The sequence below is a fragment of the Pelobates fuscus genome, chromosome 3, assembly GCF_036172605.1.
Source record: "Pelobates fuscus isolate aPelFus1 chromosome 3, aPelFus1.pri, whole genome shotgun sequence".
NCBI lineage: Eukaryota > Metazoa > Chordata > Amphibia > Anura > Pelobatidae > Pelobates > Pelobates fuscus.
Window position 1 is genome coordinate 146256213 of NC_086319.1, and position 24888 is coordinate 146281100.

Consider the following 24888-nt stretch of genomic DNA (forward strand, 5'->3'; position numbering starts at 1 on the left):
TAACCCTTTAACAAGATGATTGAGAGTCCAATCGTGTTGTTAAAATTTGGGTTACTATATTCACCCAAATTTCTATGCAGCCTGCATTAATTGCCCTGCAACTGAAAATATTTTCTTTCACTGACTCCCTGTACAGTTGACCTTTTTGTTAGTATTCTGGAAGTCTAGTGGGAGATACGGTGAGCTGAGCCCCTGTAGAATAGTTATTTTTTAAATATGCAACCGTACTAAACAGAAACTATAATATTGCCTGTAGTATTTCAGTACATGATAGTGCCATGCCTTAACTTTATGAAAAAAGAGTTGTATCACCTAGATCACTATTTATAAAATACATTACAAGCTGTGTTATCATTATAAAATAAATTTTTTATTTCAATTTGTTATAATGGTGCCCAATGAATTTCCGCTGTTGCTCGCTTAGAAAGCAAGATTTCTCTGGTCAGCTAATTTCCTGTCTCCTATCTATATGAAAGAATAATGCAGAAAAAAAAATCACCATTGAGTGTAAGGTAACCATGGAGGAGCTGTTATAAAACTACAACTTTAATGTTGTTTTGTCAGCCAACAGAAACATCCCTGCTATAGACCAATTAAATTGAAATTACATTATAGAAGATTTTAATCATTGAATAAACACACACACACTCTCTCTCTCTCTCTCTCTCTCTCTCTCTCTCTCTCTCTACATTTTGTTCAAGGTGTTGTAAGATTATATGCTGCATTCTCAGCATTAAACATTTTTAGGCTACCATCCATGATTATTTAGTAAATTTTATTTGCTGTTTTCCTAATTTTATTCTGACTGTTTAAAAAAAAAAAAAAAAAAAAGTTAGAAAAATGATAAAGCATTTATTGTTTTTATTCACAGTCAATGTGGATTGAAAGGACAACATTCATCACAGCTTACAGGTTACCTGGGATTTTGCGGTGGTTTGAGGTTACCTCTATGCAACATGTATGTATACTCTAAAACAAAAATGTTTATTTCAGTAACTATTGGTTTTATATTGTTGACTGTTATACAAGAACCTTCTCATTGTCCACAGATAGCCAACCTTCCTTTAACAAACTTGAAACCACATGATTTTTATATTATATATGGTATTCATGAGCCATCAAGTGTAAGAGTGAGGTGTGGATATAAGCATATAAATCGACCCAACTCCATCATTCATTCATTCATTCATTCTTTCTTTCTTTCTTTCTTTCTCTCTTTCTCTCTTTCTTTCTCTCTCTTTCTCTCTCTTTCTCTCTCTTTCTCTCTCTTTCTCTCTCTCTCTTTCTCTCTCTCTCTTTCTTTCTCTCTCTCTCTCTCTCTTTCTTTCTTTCTTTCCCCTCTCTGTTTGTGTGGGGATACATTGAAATTCACCATTTTAAGATCACATAAATCTGGCAAATATGTATATTGAGAATATTTATGTACTGTATGAATGTAGATTAACATATTTTATTGCTGTATCACACATATTGCTTGACAAAAGTTTTCATGTGATACATTTCTGAAAATAATTATAACCTTAAATGTTTTCCAAAATAAATTGTCCAAATTAAAAAGCTCAAAATTCCATAGATGAGATAATTGTTTACTCTTGCAAAGAGCATGAATTATGGGTGTGGTTTAAATACATGACTTGTTAAACTGCCCTAAAATTAGCCTTGGGTCTAGCAAATCTGTCATAATGTATGATATAATTAATTATATTTTTACAGTAAAAAAATGAACTAGCAATATGAATTTGCTGTTCATCGTTTTATGTAGTTATTAGACTTCATTCTTTTGGTGACTAATGGCACAATTGACTATATAATATTCTTCCTAATATTAGTCCAAATTTTTATGTAGCCTGCATTAATTGCCCTACGACTAAAATATTTACTTCTTTAATAAGAACATTGTTTTCAATAACCTTTTACCAATAAGTTAGCACTAAACTAACCCATTACATATATTTACTGAATAGAATAGTTGGTTCTGAAAATAAATAAAAACACTGGCATTACAAAAGGGTAGCATTTTTTTTTAAAAAACAATAGAAACGCAGTAAAATTCTCTGCTAAAACGGCCTGCATTAATTGTTTCCCTTAAGAACTTCTGTTGAAAGTGAAATGTACCCATATTGTATATGTTTGTTGGTTCCATAAAAATATACAAGTTCTCAAATGTATAAAAAGAGGAGCTGTTTGTATCACCTAGATCACTATTTATAGTGTAAATTATAAGCTGTTGTTATTGCAAAATGAAATTGTAATTCAGATTTGTTATAATGGCACCTTAGCAGTAGATTTTCTCTCTCCTATTCATATGTAGGTAATACAAAAAAAAAAAATATTACCATTGACTGAAGATGACTATAAGGGAGCTGTTATAAATTGTAAAATGGTGCTTTGACAGTCTATAAAACCATCCCCGCTATATACTAATTCACTGTCAAAAAATAGCATTTTTAATAGAAATGCAGTAAATTTATCCTCTAAACAAACATGTTTGTTCTTTCCTATGAGAACCTCTGTCGGAAGTGAAATGTGCCCATTGACTGTTTCTCTTTTGGGCAATATATCTTGCTACTGGTTACTAAATATACGTAACCCACTTAAGGGAAATTGATGCAACATTTTGGACATAGCAGTATTTATTTCTGCAAGAACTAAAATATTTCAGTAAAGTTCCACTTGAAATACAAAATATGTTATTTTATTGGTTTCAATTAGGCGATTATTAGTCCGCTGGAAAATGCAATCGAAACCATGTCTGCCACAAATGAAAAGATCCTTGGGCTTATAAATCAATACCAGAGTGATGAAAATCTTCCAATCAATCCACTGTCAATGTGCTTGAATGGGATTGTTGACCCAGCAGTGATGGGAGGATTTGCCAAATATGAAAAGGTAAAATTCTGTATAATATGCATATTATTATTGTTATTGGTATTTATATTGCGCCAACTTATTCCACATCGCTTTACAATATTATGAAAGGGGAAAATTTAACAATAAATGAGACCCTTACAAAATGATACAGGAACAAAGGGTAGATAAGGACCCTGCTCAAACGGGCTTACAGTCTAGAGTCATGTTATTCAGGAGACTGAAAATAGTACTCAATATCTATGAACTTGAGAAGCAAACATCCTATAACACAAATTACATTTAATGTCTAATTCACATTTTAATGGATTCTGTAGTAATATGTAAGTATTATATGAAACAATTAGCAAGAAAATATCCAAAAGTAGATCATTTTTAGCGCTGTGCAATAGCCCCAAATAAGTATTTGTGGGGAAGCTGGGTATTGAGATAAATGTGCATGATTTCCACCTCCACAGGGGTGGTTTAGGAAATTTGAAGTATTCTGTGTAAACTTTGTATCCAACAGCAGTGATCACTAGGAGTATTCTGTGTAAACTTTGTATCCAACAGCAGTGATCACTGCTGTTGGATACAAAGTTTACACAGAATACTCCAATGTTCCTACACCACCCCATGTGGAGGTGGAAATCATGCACATTTATCTCAATACCCAGTTTCCCCACAAATACGTATTTGGGGCTATTGCACGGCGCTGACATTTATCTACTTTTGGACATTCTATCACATAGGTTTGCGGAATAACCTTTTATATCCGGCAGCTACAAATTTTTATCTTTGGACTTTTAATATTTGGTGTCATACAGACAATTTAATTTTATATTGCGCTTTTTTGTCCTATTTTTTTTGAGCAAGAAAATATGTTTCTGGTTGTTGTATTGAAATCATATGAACATTGTAGCTGATTTTCCAAAATGTATCTTTCATCAGCCCTTCATAAGTTTCTTTTTTTTTTTTTTGGTGGAACTAATTCGTTTAAAATGCATTGTGAGTATAACATTATCTATATCAGTGGAGGACGGGGACTACACACAGGGCTGCCATCAGAAATTTCGGGGCCCCTGACACATTTCAAAGTGTGGGCCCCCTGGGCCCGCCCCCGAGGGCCCTTTCTGAGTCCACCCACAAGGATGGCCTGTGTGGTGTGTAAAATGGATACAGATTGCACATTTGTATAATGAATGTAGTTTTGTGTGTATTAGATAAAGTGTGTGTATGTGTAGTGAATGCAGAGTGTTTGTGTTGTAGTTTTAGTGTGTGTATGGTGAATGCAGTGTGTGTTTGTGTTGTAGTTTTCGTGTGAATGGTGAAAGCAGTGTGTGTTTGTGTTGTGGTTTTAGTGTGTGTATGGTGAATGCAGTGCGTGTTTGTGTTGTAGTTTTAGTGTGTGTATGGTGTATGCAGTGTGTGTTTGTGTTGTGGTTTTAGTGTGTGTATGGTGAAAGCAGTGTGTGTTTGTGTTGTGGTTTTAGTGTGTTTATGGTGAATGCAGTGTGAGTTTGTGTTGTGGTTTTAGTGTGTGTATGGTGAATGCAGTGTGTGTTTGTGTTGTGGTTTTAGTGTGTGTATGGTGAATGCAGTGCGTGTTTGTGTTGTAGTTTTAGTGTGTGTATGGTGTATGCAGCGTGTGTTTGTGTTGTGGTTTTAGTGAATGTATGGTGAAAGCAGTGTGTGTGTGTGTTGTAGTTTTAGTGTGTGTTTGTGTTGTAGTTTTAGTGTGTGTACGGTGAAAGCAGTGTGTGTTTGTGTTGTGGTTTTAGTGTGTTTATGGTGAATGAAGTGTGTGTTTGTGTTGTAGTTTTAGTGTGTGTATGGTGAATGCAGTGTGTGTTTGTGTTGTGGTTTTAGTGTTTGTATGGTGAATGCAGTGTGTGTTGTAGTTTTAGTGTGTATGGTGAATGCAGTGTGTTTTTGTGTTGTAGTTTTAGTGTGTATGGTGAATGCAGTGTGTGTTTGTGTTGTGGTTTTAGTGTGTGTATGGTGAATGCAGTGCGTGTTTGTGTTGTGGTTTTAGTGTGTGTATGGTGAATGCAGTGTGTGTTTGTGTTGTGGTTTTAGTGTGTGTATGGTGAATGCAGTGTGTGTTTGTGTTGAGGTTTTAGTGAATGTATGGTGAAAGCAGTGAGTGTTTTTGTTGTGGTTTTAGTGTGTGTATGGTGAATGCAGTGTGTGTTTGTGTTGAGGTTTTAGTGAATGTATGGTGAAAGCAGTGTGTGTTTTTGTTGTGGTTTTAGTGTTTGTATGGTGAATGCAGTGTGTGTTGTAGTTTTAGTGTGTATGGTGAATGCAGTGTGTTTTTGTGTTGTAGTTTTAGTGTGTATGGTGAATGCAGTGTGTGTTTGTGTTGTGGTTTTAGTGTGTGTATGGTGAATGCAGTGCGTGTTTGTGTTGTGGTTTTAGTGTGTGTATGGTGAATGCAGTGTGTGTTTGTGTTGTGGTTTTAGTGTGTGTATGGTGAATGCAGTGTGTGTGTTTGTGTTGAGGTTTTAGTGAATGTATGGTGAAAGCAGTGTGTGTTTTTGTTGTGGTTTTAGTGTGTGTATGGTGAATGCAGTGTGTGTTTGTGTTGAGGTTTTAGTGAATGTATGGTGAAAGCAGTGTGTGTTTTTGTTGTGGTTTTAGTGTGTGTATGGTGAAAGCAGTGTGTGCTTGTGTTGTGGTTTTAGTGTGTTTATGGTGAATGCAGTGCGTGTTTGTGTTGTGGTTTTAGTGTGTGTATAGTGAATGCAGTGTGTGTTTGTGTTGTGGTTTTAGTGTGTTTATGGTGAATGCAGTGCGTGTTTGTGTTGTGGTTTTAGTGTGTGTATGGTGAATGCAGTGCTTGTTTGTGTTGTGGTTTTAGTGTGTGTATGGTGAACGCAGTGCGTGTTTGTGTTGTGGTTTTAGTGTGTGTATGCAGTGTGTGTGTTGTGGTTTTAGTGTGTTTATGCAGTGTGTGTGTGTGTGTGTGTGTGTGTTGTGGTTTTAGTGTGTGTATGCAGTGTGTGTGTTGTGGTTTTAGTGTGTGTATGCAGTGTGTGTGTGTGTGTGTGTTGTGGTTTTAGTGTGTGTATGCAGTGTGTGTGTGTTGTGGTTTTAGTGTGTGTAAATGTGGGGGCTCTATGTAAAATAGGGGGCTGCATAGGGGGGTGGGGGTGAGAGGGGAGCCTTTTTTGCAGTATTTACATTTTATTCCCCCCTCCCTGCTTCTTACCTGGCCAGGGAGGGGGGAGATTGCATCCCTGGTGGTCCGGTGGTCTGGTAGAGGGAGCCAGCCGCTGTAGAATGCAGACGGGCACCAGCCAGCACATCTTAACACTCCAGAAGCTCCTGCCTGTAAGTCTCGCGAGCTGTGCCTGTTTGCCGCGCGGAGCGTTGCCATGGCAACCCGTGACAACGGTCTGCCGGCCGCAGAGCTCGCGAGAGTTACAGGCAGGAGCAGCTGGAGTGTTAAGATGTGTTGGCTGGTCCCCGTCTGCATTCTACAGGTAGCCAGGGCCCGAGGTGAACATATAGATAGCGATAATCGCTATCTATATGTGCACAAATGAAATGTGGGGCCCGGGACTCCCAGAACAGTCCGGGCCCCCCAGGACCGCCGGGCCCATGACAACCGTTATGGTTGTCATGCCCTGATGGCGGCCCTGACTACACACCTCCAACCAAAGAAAAACAAACAACTTTTTGGTGAAAAACCTATGACTAATGATACCGTAAGGTCCAACCAGCCATGCCATGCCATCTAGAATGCCTGGAGTAATCTACATAGTGCTGTAGGAAGGAGCAGCACAATGCACTTATTTCTGTTGTTCTGAAATGGCAAAACTCAATATACTAGAAAAATTACGTGAGTGGTGTTAGTCAGATTAAAATACTTACTCTGGATTGGCGAGCTGCATTTTTAAATATACAGCCTAATCTGGACACCAGTAGTAAATAGGATTACTGGGGTCCAGGTTACACTGTATATTTAAAAGGACCAAGGACATCTTTCTTCTTCTCATATTCCACACGTGTGAAGAGGTTGAAGGGGACAGCTCCAACCCCTTCCTCTGCTCTTTGTGAATTGGGATGGGAAACATTATAATTACAGGTTAATGGGTCCCTAAGCCTTCTGTCCAATAATAATAGGGCACAGTAATTCCCAGTACAATAGTTACAATACTAATAAGGCTTTATTGCTGAATATATTTAGATCATTGGGGAGTTGCTGTCACTCTTTGATCACATCACCATATTAATAATACTAATGGAAAAATTCAATAAGTATTACAATTCTGGTTAAAAAAATATATTTTACTTAGTAGTTAAGTAGAGATAAGGAAAAACATTCTCTAAAGTAGTGCGTAAGTAGTCCATACTTTGTCTTATGTTTCAAAGACAAATAGATCAGAAATAAACAAAAGAAGAACAGATTCTGAAAGACAAGATGAATCAATAGGAAATAGGCAAATTTGAGGTGACAGAGCCACTTTAATTAGTTAAGGTTTATCCATATGAAATTGTGGTCAGTAAGTGTCTACCACCTTTTGTATTAATTTTAAAACAAAGAAATATATATGATAACTTTCAAATTCATTTTTAGGCTTTCTTCACTGAAGAGTACATGCATGATCATCCTGACGATTATGAGAAGCTGAACAGACTAAAGGATCTTATTGCCTGGCAGGTACATATAACTATCATCACTAGTAGGTCCTACATTTTGAAATATTTACTGTATATATCATTCATAGCTGCAGCACAGCATATAATGATAAGAAGCTTTACTTGTTGTTCAATAAATATTACACAGGGCAGTGCGACCGATTCAAACAAGTTTGACCATGGTATGATTGGTGTAAGACATGGCAGGTACAACATTTCAAAAAACTGCTGAATTCCTGGGATTTGTGTGTACCTGTCTCTCTGATGTTTACTGTTTATGTGCAGAAAATAATTGCAAAAAGCAACACTGTGAACAAGAACACATTGATGAAGCTGACAAAAAAAAAACACAATCTCTTAATCCACAACTCTTTCAAACAGCTGTATAGAAAATCACTTCTAAATGAATATCATACACCTATGATAAGAAGTCAAATTAAGTTTCCACTTGATTGGCAGCATTTTATTATTTGTAAATTACAAATTTCCCATAGGAAAGCATTGTGAGGCTAGTGCGCGTGGGTGGCAAAATGCAGCACTGTGTCAATCAGATGGTCTCTCTGAGAACATCGGACTATTTACTCTACTATTTAATGGAATCCCCTCTAGTGGCCGTCATACAGCCACTAGAGGCAGGTTAGCCCTGCAAAGAAAAAAATGTTATTCCTGCAGAAAGGCAATGTTTTCAACCACAGGTTTAAAATCAGGCACATGACACCCAGACCACTTCATTGAGATGAATAGGTTTGGGTGCCTATAGTGTTCCTTTAAGAAATGCAGTTATGGCAATTCAGTAAATTAAAGATAAATGTATATTGCTAATACAGGCACATCACATGTAACACAAATACATCAGCGTGTAATCGTAGACTCTAGTCTTCAAATCTAATTGCTAATATGTCATTGACTTACAAGCTAAATGATTGTGTCAACACATGTAAATAGGGATTGCCACTTATATCTTCATTGTTTATACTTACAATAATTTTATTCTCTCTCTATATTAGATACCTTTACTTGGTGCTGGTATCCGTATTCATGAGAAAAGAGTCACTGATGATCTACGCCCTTTCCATGACAGGATGGAAGAGTGCTTTAAGAGCCTGAGAGCCAAGGTGGAAAAGCAGTATGGTGTACGGGAATTGGTAAGTTGCTACATGTTTTTTTAAAACAAATTTCCTGTATAGTTATTTTAAAATAAACTATCCAACCATGTCCAAGATTTTTTGACATTTTTGTTTAGACAGCAATATCCACCCACTGCATATTTGCTCTCATAATTGCCCATAACTGTGGCATACAATCTGGTATAGTAGAAAAATAGAGGAAAGTGGAAAAAACAATGAGGCAAAGTTAATGTTTGAGAAGGGTGAAATGGCATGAGTGATAATAAAGAAGAAAGAATATTTAGGTAAAGATGAAAGTATTAATGTGTTGGGGAGGAATTAATATCTGCACCAGCTTTGCCAATGATACATCTTCTGTAGAATGCATATAGAAATTAATTCTCTTGATTGGTGCATTACAATCTTCATTACAGTCTTCATTCGTCACTTTAAATAATGGTATTCATTTTTAAAATGTTCATACAGTATCTCAGCAACCTGAGATGTATGCACATTGCTTTTCCCTAATGATGTTGTGATGTTTAATTATCATTTATTCATGTACATAGAAACATAGAATGTGACGGCAGATAAGAACCATTCGGCCCATCTAGTTTGCCCAATTCATGTACGATTGCTGATTTAAATAACTTGCATGCAAATTTTACAACAATTACAATCACTATTGTTAGAAACTTAAAATAGCTACCTTCCATTTGTGGAGGTAAGTCATCAAACTGAAAAGTCAATGAAATAGTGTTTTTCCCATTGTAACAGTAATGACTTCATACTTTTATCTGCACAGAAAAATTAACATGTAAGGTACTAGAGCTTTTGTGTCTGTTGTGTCAGTTTAAAATGAAGTAAATGAGATTAAACACCTTTAACTCCCTTGGGTTTGTTAATTAAAGGTTCACTCTAAGCACTAAAACAATTATATCTTAATCTGCAGTCTAACAAATGTAAAAATTGCTGTTTGTGAGAAGTTTCAATCTTTACATTTATCACTAAAAGTGCCTCTAGTGACTGTCAACCAGACAGCCAGTAGATGCACTTTCTTATATAGACTTTAAATAATTTAACGTTTTCACATTCCGTATTAAGGGTTCAGGTACCCCAGTATTGTCAGAGGGAAACTTAAGTTGATCTCATCTTTAGAGTAACCCCACCCAGAGATTCCCAGCACTTTGTAAAATCTGTCTAAACCCCAATAAGAAGGCCCTACCCAAGAAACAAAATATTTGATGGTCCCCAAAGCCCCTTGTAACCAAGGATTCAGCATTATTCACTAAAGTAAGAACTGTCAAGGGATTTTCAAATTTAAGTTCTTAATAATTGAAATGGAAAATTCTCCAAGTAGGCTATTTTACCAATTTGGCTACTTTGTTCTTTAATTTGAAATGCACTTTAAGTCCTCAACAATTCCAACTTTTATGACTACACCAGTTGTTGTCTGGTGGTGGAAGGTAATTTATACCAATCACCAATGAAACACCATTAGTGATGTCCCGAACAGTTCGCCAGGAACTGTTCGCCGGCGAACATAGCTTGTTCGTGGCGAACACGGCGGGCGAACATATGCGATGTTCGGTCCGCCCCCTGTTCGTCATGGAGGTGGGAGGGTCTGAGAGGGAGGGTCTGCTGCTGAATGGCTGGAATGTGTCTGCTGACTGTGAGGTACAGGGTCAAAGTTTACTCAATGATCACGAATAGGGGGCGGACCAAACATTGCATATGTTCGCCCGCCGTGTTTGCCACGAACAAGCTATGTTCGCCGGCGAACTGTTCGGGACATCACTAAACACCATATATTATGCCATCTTCTCCTGGGTTGTCCTTTTGTCTTAAGTGCCACTTCGCCTTATTTTTTTCTCTAAGGAGTTTATGTGCAGTAGGGTTTATGTATGCTGCATTTTGAATCATAATGCTCACATTTTGTCATTCACTACTTTTTTGTTCTGTATTTGGTTTGGTAGCTTTTGGTTATTGTGTTCCATGTGTTACTCCAATACATATAGGAACAGAAAATATACATCCAGGGGACACAGTTATTTATTCACTTCAATGTCTTATGGAATAACATTTTATCAACTGGCAGATCAACTTGTGTTCCTATATTACTTTTTATAAAAACAAATGTTAAAAAATTAAAAATAAAAATGATTACCACTGAGACAAATTTCTATGTAGATGCTCTAAACATACCTCCAAACTATAATAGACCAAGCTAACAAAGAAATATTGATCTGGGAAATATTAAAAAGGTAAATAGATGGGGGTTGGGGCCTGGCAGCCAAAATGGCTGTACACGTTATCTGAGAGCTCCTGCATACGAGCATCTAATATAAGCTTTTCTCACAAATACACTCTCATGTGGAAGCCTCACTCACTCAAGCTGTGGACTGCTCTACACAGAGTGGGAACTTGTGGATACACAATTTGTGCTGATATGCTGACTGATTACACAGCACAAACATGCGGCCTAGTCTCCTCAGCTGCCTGGTGACCGGGAGAGGTGGCCAATCCCCTGGCGCAATGCCCCTTTTCTCCTGAATACTTTTCTGTGGCCCTGTAACCCCCCACCCCCCTTTTGGACTGACGGGGGATATCCCGGTCCCTACTGGGGAAACTCACCTCCTCCCTGCAACGGACCCCGGTCAACTCAATCACTGCATGGCGAGCCCAAAATGTCCGCCGTCATCCAGCATCCGCGACTTCAGGAGGGCTCACCACTCCAGGCTTTGATAGCTATTGCTTCGACGCCCGCTTTGAAAGCATCTGCCAGGAGTTATGGAGGCGCATCCAGTGTTGCAGCTTGGATTCTGCCGTGCCTGCAGAGTCTGTGACCCACGCTATGGTTTCTGCAGAATCTGTGACCCAAGCTATTGTGCCAGAGAACCGACCCCATGTCGGGCTGGAGGCCCACAAAGAGGTACAACACACCAATGACCCAAACACCCAAAGGGATCCCTAAACTTCGAGGCCTGTCGGGAGCTGCGACTCTGCGGCGGGAAGCAGGAAGACACTGAGAGGCGCACCAAGACATACACACACATAGATACACACCGACATATACACACATGCACCCTGACACACAAAAACATTGATACATACCCACACCATGACACAGATACACACTGACATAAAAACACACACCCTGACACACAGATGCACATACACAGATGTGTTAGTGCACACAGACACAGAAGCACACTGACATTATTTATATATATATATATATATATATATATATATATACACACAGATGCACACCCTAACACACACATACTCATACAAACACTCACATTCATACACATACAAACACACACTCATACACATACACACTCACACTCATACACATACAAACACTCACACTCACACTCACACACTCATACTCATACACTCAAACTCATACATTTACACACAGACTCATACACACTCACACACTCATGGTCATACACTCAAACTGATACACACACTCATACACAAACATACACACACACACACACACTCACACACACGTAATTTTTTTTATATCTCCAGCTGCCCTCCTGTCGGGAGGGTGGCTTGGAGTCCTGCTGCTGCTGTAGGAGTGAGGGGTCTGGAGCTCTTCATGCTCCTCTCCCCTCACGCTGCGGATGCCTCCTCTCCCTCCTGTGCTGTCTCCCTGCAGGATGCTGGGAGGAAGTGACAGGTGACAGGCACTCGACCAGGTCCCTTTTGAGCAGTAATGTTTATAGCATCGGAGAAATATTCTGCTGTACCCCTGTCTGCACGCAGTTTGGGAACCGCTGATCTAAAGTATACATCAAATGCTGCTGAATCTGATCTTTTATGTCATGAAAGATGTCAGTCACAGCCAGAAGTGTGACTTGGGCTGCATAAACAGAAACAAAAGCGATTTAACTCCTAATTGGCAGAGAAATGAGCAGTAAGACTGTACATACACGAAAACTACTTAATAAAGTTATTTGGAGCCTATAGTATCCCTTTAATGTAGTGACTCTAATGTGTAAATGTTTCAATGTAAATGCTGCCTTTTCAAGAAAAGACAGTGTTGACATTGTTACCTAGTAACACTTCTAGAGGTCTTACCATATTTCAGTCCTGCATCCTTTGAAGACCTTCGTTCAGCATATCCACAATATGCATGGAGATGCTGAATACATTTTTGCAATTTTATTGTCAGATCGCTGAGATTTCTGTGCATGCGCCATATGCTGAATAACACTTCTCATGCGATGAAGAAAAATATCATTATGACCAAATAGTTGGCGGTTCGGACAACGGATTCTGCCTGTATTTTTTTTTTTTTGTTTTTTTTTAGCTTTTTTTTTTTTGTTTTTTTTATATTCCCAGTGCCAATAAATATGGTTTCCTGATTCAGCTTTTCCACATGTATTTTGTATTTTGGTATCTCTGACTTGACTATCATTGACTTTGGCTTGTTATTCATTCATCCACCTGCCCACAGGTTACCATTTTGCCTTTCTATAGGCATCACATTAAGCCCGGCCTCTGTGCCAATACACATCTGTCCTATTGTCCTGTATCCATTAAACACTTACTGTAATTCAAATTCTGTATGCCAGTTTTGTTTACAGATTTGTAGAGCATTTCCATTCTTTCAAAACCCCCTTACCTCACATCATTGTATTTTGCTTTAAACTTGTCACCCTTTTTGAATTAGTAAAAGTCATTGATGCATTGGAGACTCATTGCATTTGATATATAGTTTTTTTTTTTGGTATCCTAAAACTCTAGCAGAAACACTACACTAATATGTAAAAATTAAAAATAAAATCTAAAGAATACCATGAGCAAATGAGTAGTCAGTGAGTACTCCATCTTTTCCCCCCAACCAACGGGTTTGATAAATTAAGCAAAAGGCTTCCTACAGGTCTCCCACTGGATTTGACCTTCCTCTGAACCTGTTTAACCCCTTAAGGACCAAACTTCTGGAATAAAAGGGAATCATGACGTGTCACACACGTCATGTGTCTTTAAGGGGTTAAAGATGCATAATAGTGCATTTTTTATGTGGTTGAAGATGACAACTATATAATCCCTTCTCATACAAAGAAAACGTTCATACTACCTTATCCTCAGTCTCAGATATTGTGCTGTGGGTTACCAATCCCCAAATCTCATATGTATCCAGGAAATTATCTCAGATTTGTGCTTCTCTGATAAATTACCCAAAACATTACATTGGCAACTGTTCAATCATTTATTCTTGTTCACTAGCCCTCTTGACATGTTTTAACTATTCAGCAGTATGTATGCATGTAGACTACAAGCTACTATTACATGCTGGTAGCTGTGACAGTATGTACAAGAGTTTTACCCATTTATAGCTTTCAATGTATATGGCATTCTCAAGATTCTCTTAAGTACTCGCAGAATGCACCACGGAAAGTGATGAACCTTCTGTAATCAAAAACTTGAGCAAAATGTATGTACTAAATTTGCTCTACTTAACGTGACAGAGAGTTTGATATTTTTATCTAAGTGAAGCATTTTATTTTGTTGACATTTATTTTGATTCATTAACCTCTTCAGGACGGAGTCAATAGTGCACGTTCTGATCAAAACAAAACGTAAACAAAAACTGGAATTTGCGCTATATGTCTGTTCACCCGTAGTTCCCCTCTTTCATATTATATGCACCCACACTTATTATATATCATTTTGTTCAGGAGAAACAGGGCTTTAATTTGTCATTAACTATTCATATATGGAACATAATTCATTATGAATAAAATTTTAAAAAAATGTGAGAAAATGAGATTTTTTTTTAAATTTGTATTTCCGTCTGACATTTTAGCTGTGAATGTCATAATACTGTTAGGTGCACATATTTGTAATCAGCAATGTCTCACGAGTACAACAGTATCCCCCATTAACAGGTTTTATGGTGTTTTGGAAAGTTACAGGGTCAAATATAGAATGTTCCATTTTCAAATAGAAATTTGCCAGATTGGTAATGTTACCTTTGAGACGGTGTGGTAGCCCAGCAATGAGAATTACCCCCATAATGGCATACCATTTGAAAAAGTAGACAACCAAAGGTATTGAAAGTGGGGTATGTTTAGTCTTTTTTAGTAGCCACTTAGTCACAAACACTGGCCAAAGTTAGCGTTCATATTTTTTTGTGTTAAAAAAGCAAAAAACGAATATTTGGCCAGTGTTTGTGACTAAGTGGCTACTAAGAAAGACTGGACATACCCCACTTGCAATACCTTGGGTTGTCTACTTTTGCAAATGGTATGCCATCATGGGGGTAATTCTCATTCCTGGGCTACCATACGCTCTCAAAGGCAACATAACCAACCTGGCAAATTTCAATGTAAAAAAAATGAAATGCAAGCCTTATATGTGACTCTCTAACTTTCCAAAACACCATGAAACCTGTATATGGGGGGTACTGTTATTCTCGGGAGACTTCACTCAACACAAATATTAGTGTTTTCAAACAGTAAAACATATTACAACAATAATATAGTCCATAAAAGTGCCGTTCGTTTGTAAAAAAATGCGAAAAAACGTCACTTTTACTTAAAATATCATCGTTGTAATACAATTTACCAATTTGAAACACTAATATTTGAGTTCAGCAAAGTCTCCCGAGTAAAACAGTACCCCCCATGTACAGGTTTTATGTTGTCTTGGAGAGTTACAGGGTCAAATATAGTGCTTGCGAATTAAATTCTCAGCACTTTCTCCCTGTGTTGTCAGGTATGTCAATCAAATTTTAATTAATCAAATCACCTTATTATGTTAAAAGATTACTTAAATATACACGTAGAATTTTAATATATATGCATTTATAGGTATTTAAATTCTACGTGTATACTAATGTAATCTTTTATGTAATTATATGTATTTATCTATATATATATTTTTGCGGTTATTTGCATTTTATATATAGATAGATATATATAGAATGTCATTCTAAGTGTATTTTGTTACCAATATATATATATTAATAACAAAATACAGTTAGAATGAAATTACATATGTATATATAATTTATATAAAATTTTGTTTCAATATTTTATTTATTAATTTTATTATTTTATTTATTTATTATTGTAATTATACGTATTTATATATATAATATATGTGTAGATATCTATTATATATATATATATATAATATATGTATATTATATATATGTAACGTCATTCTAAGTGTATTTTAATACTAATATATGTACTTATATTAGTATTAAAATACACTATGTATGACGTTAAATATGTATAATATACATATATATTATATATATATATAATATATATACATATATTATATATATATATATAAATATATTTATTTTATTTTTAAACATGTTTAATATTTTTTTTTTTACAGATCCCACCACCAGGGGGACTGTCTGATATTTTAGACATTCCCCCTGCTGGCAGATCCACAGCCAGCTATAGGGGGCCATGTGATCGCTCTTTGAGAGCGATCACATGGCCCCCGGGGGCCTGATTTGCCGTGGGGAGGCTGCCTGGGCTGTGAGGCAGTCCTCCCGAAGCGGAGCGCCGGTAAGGTAAGTATACCGGGCGCTCCAGGGCTCAAAGCCGTTACGGCGTTCTATGCCGTCACAACGGCTTTAAAGCCCACTTAAAGCGTGACAGCATAGAACGTTGGAACGGCGTTAAGGGGTTAAGATATCAATTTTAGGCTGTTATTTTATCTCATGGAATATGTATTTTACTACCATATTCAGTTTTAATGTAATTAATTGTATATAACAATATGATTTTCTACTTTTAAAATCTAATAATCACTTTCTATTTCTATGTCATGACTTCATTAATAATCAAAACAACTTTAGCATAATGGAGCAGTTTTAGTTTATAGATCGTGCCCCTGCAGTTTCACCGCTCAATTTTCTGCCATTTAGGAGTTAAATCCATTTGTTTATGCAGCCCTAGCCACACCTCCCTGAATGTGACTTCCTAAACATTTCCTGTAAAGAGTCATCTAATGTTTATACTTCATTTATTGCAAATTCTGTTTAATTTAGAATTTCTCATCTCCTGCTCTGTTACAAACTTGCTAGACCTGGCAGGAGCCTCCTATTTGTAATTAAAGCTCAACTTACAGAGCAGGATAAAAAAAAAAAAAACTTTTAAAGTAAGTTATATCTGATTGAAAATAAAACCATTCTGTTTTCATGCAGGCTGTGTCAGTCACAGCAAGTGGGGGTGTGGCTAGTGTTGCATAAACACACACAAAAGTGATTTAATTCCTATCAGTGAATTGAGCAGTAAAATTTCAGAGGCATGATCGATTCACTAAAACTGCTTTATTAGCTAAAGTTGTTTTAGTGACTATAATGTCAGTTTGTGGCAGGTGAGCTTACCTTTTAATGGCCATTGGAATGATACTAAAAAAAACCTCCAGTTTTTAAATGTGCATCGGGATTTGGGATAGATTGCAAGTAACGTTCTCTTTTGTTTTATAATAACTAAAACATAGACTATATTAATTTCTGACACCAGGGGTAATTTGTTTGTGTTACTGAAGATCCAGTTTGGGAAAAACAGTAATGAACATATGTTTATAAATGTAAACAAAGATATCTCTCTCTGTGAAAATAAATTGCATTCTCAATGTATTTACAATTGGAAGATACATGTTTGGAACACTTATCATATGCAAATGTTTTATCTACTGTTTCTCGACCGAAGGAACAAATGAAGATTACAATTTAACCTTTATTAATAATTTATGAAAAAAACGCTAATAAATGTTCTAAAAGCATTAACAAATATGTGGATAACAATTAGACTAATGGGAAAAACAGGTATTTACAAATATGGATTGGAATAAAGCATGTAGTTTAAACAAAAGTATTGTGAATAGAAATAAAACTAAAGTAGTAACAATTTTAAATAAAGAAGAAAAATAAATCTAAAATATTTGGTGAGACAGAGCCCGAGCTTTCAGAAAATTATGCTGTGTCCTTGAGCTGTAGTGGTTCTGAATCACTGTAGTGTAGACTTCTATAGGACATTTTTGCTGTGTGTCTCAGAGAGTAGGGCAGTGCTTGTATCAAAAGCACTGACAGAAAAAAACGCTATTTTGTTTCCTTTAAAGAGCTACAGTATTTCTTGAGGTTGTCTGTATCTTTAAAAGGGGGAATTTTAACTAAGTAGCACTCTGAATCAAACTACCATCCACAAAGACAACAAAAAGATACATAAACCAAAAAAGAACTCTAAATAAAGAAATGTTACTATTTAAAAAGAGAAAAAAGAAGTATATAATACTGCTAACAAGAGATTTTATGCTGTGCCTTAAAGGGCACCTCTGTGCTTGAGAGCAAGCAAAAACTGTCACTAGGTTAGCAGTCTGAACAGTCTATTAACACCTTAGTTTGCAAGAGAAGGAGGATCATTCCTTCTACAATATGATGCTTATCGGTCAGAGTAGCAGCAATGTAGTATACATCTGGTCAGGCTCCCCCAAAAGAGCCGCCTAACCGTCAAAACGCGAGTTGGGGTTCATCTTATACCTGTGACCAGATTGGTTTATTCCAATCCATATTTGTAAATGATAAAAGTATAGAGAAAGGAGGTTGCGCCAAAACATATGACTCTGATACAGGTAGGCAACACAAAAATCTGATAGAACAGAATGTAGTAAATATACACAGAATGACGGAAATATAATAATGAAAAAACAATGAATATTAATATAGAAATGTCCAGTTTAGATTGCAAAAGAGCACAAATATAAACTTGCCCGAAGAAACAACTGTGATTTTTTTTCAGAGTTTTCTTCTGCCGGGATGCCAATTCAGAAGAATTCTTGGAATCCGTATGTGAAAAAACAAAGAGAGACCAATAGTGTAATATATCCCAGAAAGTGGTGTATGATAACAAATCTATATGGTCCTACTCACGTTTTTGTAGAACTTCAACCAGCTCTAGTATGGATAGCGTACAGTGGTACAATCCCCACTTATCTAAAAACAAATGGATTTCAAGATCAGAGACAACATGGGTTTACTTCAGGGAGATCATGCCAAACTAATCTTATTGCTTTTTCTGATTGGGTAACTAAAATAATAGATCAGGGTGGTGCAATAGACATTTCAGTAAGGCTTTTGACACTGTTGCACATAGAAGGCTTATCAATAAATTGCAATCTTTAAGTTTGGATTCCAATATTGTTGAATATGTAAGGCAGTGGCTGAGTGACAGGCAGCAGAGTGTTGTAGTCAGTGGAGTATATCTGAAGTTTGGGTTTGTCACAAGTGGGGTACCCCAGTGATCTGTACTTGGACCCATTCTCTTTAATGTTTTTATTACTGAGATTGCAGAAGGACTTGATGGTAAGGTATGTCTTTTTGCTGATGATACTAAGATATGTAACAGGGTTGATGTTCCAGGAGAGATAAGTCAAATGGCAAATGATTTAGGTAAACTAGAAAAATGGTCAGAGTTGTGGCAACTGACGTTTAATGTGGATAAGTGCAAGATAATGCATCTTGGACGTAAAAACCCAAGGGCAGAGTACAGAATATTTGATAGAGTCCTAACCTCAACATCTGAGGAAAGGGATTTAGGGGTGATTATTTCTGATCACTTAAAGGTAGGCAGACAATGTAATAGAGCAGCAAGAAATGCTAGCAGAATGCTTGCCTGTATAGTGAGAGGTATTAGCAGTAGAAAGAGGGAAGTGCTCATGCCATTGTACAGAACACTGGTGAGACCTCACTTGGAGTATTGTACGCAGTACTGGAAACCGTATCTTCAGAAGGATATTGATACTTTAGAGAGAGTTCAGAGAAGGGCTACTAAACTTGTTCATGGATTGCAGGATAAAACTTACCAGGAAAGGTTAAAGGATCTTAACATGTATAGCTTGGAGGAAAGATGAGACAGAGGGGATATGATAGAAACATTTAAATACATAAAGGGAATAAACAAAATAAAGGAAGAGACCATATTTAAAAGAAGAAAAACTACCACAACAAGAGGACATAGTCTTAAATTAGAGGGACAAAGGTTTAAAAATAATATCAGGAAGTATTACTTTACTGAGAGGGTAGTGGATGCATGGAATAGCCTTCCAGCTGAAGTGGTAGAGGTTAACACAGTAAAGGAGTTTAAGCATGCGTGGGATAGTCATAAGGCTATCCTAACTATAAGATAAGGCCAGGGACTAATGAAAGTATTTAGAAAATTAGGCAGACTAGATGGGCTGAATGGTTCTTACCTGCCGTCACATTCTATGTTTCTATGTTATAGGATATGTGAAATGTTGATAGTTGATATGAAGACCATAAAAAATAATAAAAAGGAACAACAATAGTGCTCACTGTATTAAAAACACCAGGAGTATAGAAATATAATTGGGTACTCACATTTGGTTGAGCAGACAAACTGCTCAATAGGTAGTGCGTGAGTGGTACAATACCCACCAAGGATTCTTTAGAGTAGTACTCACTGGAACAAATAAAATCAGATGCCAGGCAGTAGAGAAGTAAAAGTATAAAATAATAAAATAGTAAAATGGCACACTCACAGTATAAAAGAAGCCAAAATAACCTTTATTAACAATATTAAAATATCCACAACGCATTTCACCTTTAAGGCTTTATCAAGTGGAGATAAAATAAGACTGACCTGACAAGCAAGGGTTTAAATACAGACATTATAGATTCAAATTGGCACCAAAATGACGTCATAACAATGTTAAATCAATTGTTAACAATTTTAAAATATTGATTTAGACTTATCAAAAGGATATATATAATTTTAGGAGCTTTTAGTAAAAAGAACTGTGTAAAACAAAGCTTTTAACCATTAGAAATTAATAAATAAAGATGATCACGTGATCCGCGGCCATCTTAGCCGCACCACATGGTCAGGCACTAGGTAACATGGGAAATGTAGTTTTGAGCCGCAACCGGCTCAAATTAATACAAAATTCTGCATATTGAATCACAGCCAGATAGGGTGTGGGAGGGGATGGTAATACTAGCAGTGCCTCATCATAGACCTAAAGGAGGTCTTAATGACGTGGTCTTGAAAGAAAAATGGCATGCCGAGATACATATGGCGGTGGCCATGTTTTTGGTGTATCTTGAATAGAGTGGCGGCGACCATGTTTAGGGAGGTATTTTAGGTATAAAATAAACAAAGGTATTGTCCCTAATGAGAGGAAAAGGAAAGTGGATATTCCTATCAAGGGTAGATCTAAAAGTTTAAAATGACTAGAGAGATTTATATGATTCATATAGTGAGGGTAAGACACTATATGGTCTTAATATCTAGCTTATTATTTGACTAGTGAAAATTACATATAGATTTACTATTTGGTGGATATTAAGTGTATTGAAATGTCGGTTCAAAATATTTTATATACAAATTATACGAAAAGAGGAAAACTAGTTATTAGTTGTGGTATATGTATTAAGTGTAATAATGAAGAAATATGAAAAAAAAATAAAAAAAATTGAAAATGAAAATATTATTTAAAAAAATGAAGTTGGAAGTTGGAGTTGAATTGGAAAAATGAAGTTGGAAAAAAATGTAGAATTTAAAATAAAAATACATTTACACTGAACAAAATTATAAACATATCACTTTTTGTTTTTGCCCCCATTTTTCATGAGCTGAACTCGAAGATCTAAGACTTTACCCAATACAGTAAAACTGAACATTTTAGAGTGGCCTTTTATTGTGGCCAGCCTTTGCAATAATCATGCGGTCTAATCAGCATCTTGATATGCCACACCTGTGAGGTGGATGGATTATCTCGGCAATGGAGATGTGCTCACTAACACAGATTTAGACAGATTTGTGAACAATATTTGAGAGAAATAGACCTTTGTGTACATAGAAAAAGTCTTAGATCTTTGAGTTCAGCTCATGAAAAATGGGGGCAAAAACAAAAGTGTTGCGTTTATAATTCATTGTAAGTAAATATAAAGATAAAAAATAAATAAAAATAAAAAATAAAATAAGAATAAGTATAAAAATAAATAAAAATAAAAAAAATTATAAAAGAAAAACAAATAATAAAAATGAAAAAAAAAATAGAAATACTAATATGTGAGTGTATAAAAATGTAAATACAAATAAAAGGTATATTGGAAAATAAATTGGGAAAGTTATAAATAATAACATGGAATTTTTTTTATAAAAAATTAAAAAGATCAAAGTATACATTTAGATTGGCAGAGGAAAGTTGTTTTTAGGAGAAACACCCAATGATTTCTTTGAAGGCCCAGAATTTTTTTCACATCTCCACCTTTTTTTTTTAACATCTCCACCTCTGACTGCCCAGACAGTCCCCCTGCTGGCAGATCCACAGCCAGCTATTGGGGGCCATGTGATCGCTCTTTGAGAGGGATTACATGGCCCCAGGGGGCCTTATTTGCAGGGGGAGGGCTGCCTTGGCTGTATGGCAGTCCTCCCGAAGAGGATGGCGGCAGAGGTAAGTACATCGGAGCTCCTGGGGTCTTTAACTGTTACGGCGTTCTTTAAAGCCCATTAGAATGGGGACGGCATAGAACGTTGTAGCGGCGTTAAGGGTTTAAGACAACCAAAAGTTAGTTGGTGGCTCTATCCTATTCCTTTACTCAATCTGTGGAAGCTTGAGAATTACTACAATTACATTGGCATGACACTGTTTTTCTTTTTGGTTTTGGTTTTTCTTTTCCTTCTCTGTCCACATTCATGTATTTCTTAATGTGCTTATTTTGTAGCCTGACTTCGATGATGGAAGAGTTGGACGGCCAAGATCCATGTTGAGATCTTATCGACAGATGTCTATAATTTCAATGTCTTCAATTGGATCTGACTGTTGCACCCCTAATAAATCTGTAACTGAAAGGTAAGATGTACATATAGCATTACTAACTGATGTTCTAAGTAAAGTAAGTAAAGTATTTTTAAAAATTACAAAATATATATTAAATACAACCAAATATAACGAGCCACATATATTAAAAACTGGTAATTATACTCAGAACCAAATGTCCACAAATAAAGAAAAAGTAGCCAACAGTAATGCTACTGCACTGCCACGTTTTTTAGCTGAACCAGTTTTGCTTTAAGCTTTATATCAGTGATGGCGAACCTTTTTGAGCCCGAGTGCCCAAACCGCAATACATGCCAACTTTTTTTCCTTAAAGTGCCAACACGGCAATTGCGTGTGTGTGTGGGGGGGGGGGGGGGGCTGTGGGTGTGTGTGTGGGGGGTGCGTGTGTGTGGGGGGTGCGGGTGTGGGGGGTGCGTGTGTGGGGGGTGCGTGTGTGTGGGTGTTGTATGTGTGTATGAGGGGTGCTATGTGTGTGTATGAGGGGTGCTGTGTGTGTGTGTATGAGGGGTGCTGTGTGTGTGTGGGGGGGTGCTGTGTGTGTGTGTGGGGGGGGGTGCTGTGTGTGTGTGTGGGGGGGGGGTGCTGTGTGTGTGGGGGGGTGCTGTGTGTGTGTGGGGGGGGGGTGCTGTGTGTGTGTGGGGGGGGGGGGTGCTGTGTGTGTGGGGGGGTGCTGTGTGTGTGTTTGGGGGGTGCTGTGTGTTTGGGGGGGTGCTGTGTGTGTGTGTTTGGGGGGTGCTGTGTGTGTGTTTGAGGGGGGTGCTGACTGTGTGTGTGTGTGTGTGGGGTGCTGTGTGTGTGTGTGAGACGGGTGCTGTGGGGGGGTAGGGGTACTGCTGGGGGGTAGGGGTACTGCTGAGGGGGGTAGGGGTACTGCTGAGGGGGGTAGGGGTACTGCTGGGGGGTAGGGGTACTGCTGGGGGTGGTAGGGGTGCTGGGGTGGTAGGGGTACTTCTGGGGGGTAGGGGTGCTGCTGGGGGGGTAGGGGTACTGCTGGGGGTGGTAGGGGTACTGTTGTGGGGGAGTAGGAGTACTGCTGGGGTGGTAGGGGTACTTCTGGGGGGGTAGGGTGCTGCTGGGGGGGTAGGGTGCTGCTGGGGGGGTGGGATGCTGCTGTGGGGGGTAGGGTGCTGCTGTGGGGGGTAGGGTGCTGCTGTGGGGGGTAGGGTGCTGCTGTGGGGGGTAGGGTGCTGCTGGGGGGTAGGGGTGGTGCTGGGGGGGTAGGGGTGGTGCTGGGGGGGTAGGGATGGTGCTGGGGAGATAGGGGTGGTGCTGGGGGGGTAAAGGTACTTCTGGGGGGGTAGGGGTGCTGTGGGGGGTAGGGTGGTGCTGGGGGGGTTAGGGGTGGTGCTGGGGAGATAGGGGTGGTGCTGGGGAGATAGGGGTGGTGCTGGGGGTAAGGGTACTTCTGGGGGGGTAGGGGTGCTGTGGGGGGGTAGGGTGCTGCTGGGGGGGTGGGTGGTGCTGTGGGGGTAGGGGTGGTGCTGGGGGGGGTAGGGGTGGTGCTGGGGAGATAGGGGTGGTTCTGGGGGGGTAAGGGTACTTCTGGGGGGGGTATGGGTGCTGTGTGTCAGTATCCCCCCCCTCCCTCCTTCTTACCTTTAATGAAGTGGGGGTGGGGACACAGCCATCCCTGGTGGTCCGGTGGTGGTACCGTCATCCCTGGTGGTCCAGTGGTGGTACCGTCATCCCTGGTGGTCCGGTGGTGGCAGGCAGTGCTTCCGTGTCGGGAGGCAGGGGGAGGGATCTGTGATGCTGATCCCCTGTCCTCCCGCGCGATGCTGTGTGGAGCGTTGCCATGGTAACGCTCGGCAACGCTCCACACAGCATCGCGCGGGAGGACAGGGGATCAGCATCACAGATCCCTCCCCTGCCTCCCGACACGGAAGCAGAGTAGGCGCCTGCCGTTTCGGGCAGGCAGGTGCCTACTCTGCAGGGATGGCGGACCTGTGGCCGCGTGCCCACAGAGAGGGCACGGCGTGCCACCTGTGGCACGCGTGCCATAGGTTCGCCATCACTGCTTTATATGGTCTAGTTAAAATGTCTAATTGTTTGAAAGCTTTATGCTAATTTATTTTTTAGTATACAGGAATTCCAAAGACACTCAAGTCCATTGCATTCATATACTTTAAAGTTTCTTATTGAATATATTGCTGATTTAAGTTCTGTTAACCCCTTAAGGACCAAACTTCTGGAATAAAAGGGAATCATGACATGTCACACATGTCATGCGTCCTTAAGGGGTTAAGACATTATTACAATAGTACAGTGGCACAAGTAAATTTTGACTCAACTCTAAATATGCATCCATCCACTGAATATACATTTTCAAATTGTAAAATATGCATTTAACTCTTAATGTATTCTTATCTAAATAAGATATTGCCTTTTTTTCTACCTGTGCATGTGGTTTTTGAATGTAATGGAGCTCGGCATG

The 24888-nt window shown here is 38.4% G+C and overlaps 1 protein-coding gene across 1 annotated transcript in view; it reads left to right on the forward strand.

Moving 5' to 3' along the window:
• DOCK2 (dedicator of cytokinesis 2) overlaps nt 1-24888 on the forward strand; it is an 816002-nt gene that overhangs the window by 759353 nt on the left and 31761 nt on the right. The window contains exons 44-48 of the mRNA XM_063447503.1: nt 872-958; nt 2713-2889; nt 7433-7516; nt 8502-8639; nt 22339-22466. Of these exons, the coding sequence (XP_063303573.1) occupies nt 872-958; nt 2713-2889; nt 7433-7516; nt 8502-8639; nt 22339-22466 (614 nt within the window). The remainder of the gene's footprint in view (nt 1-871; nt 959-2712; nt 2890-7432; nt 7517-8501; nt 8640-22338; nt 22467-24888) is intronic.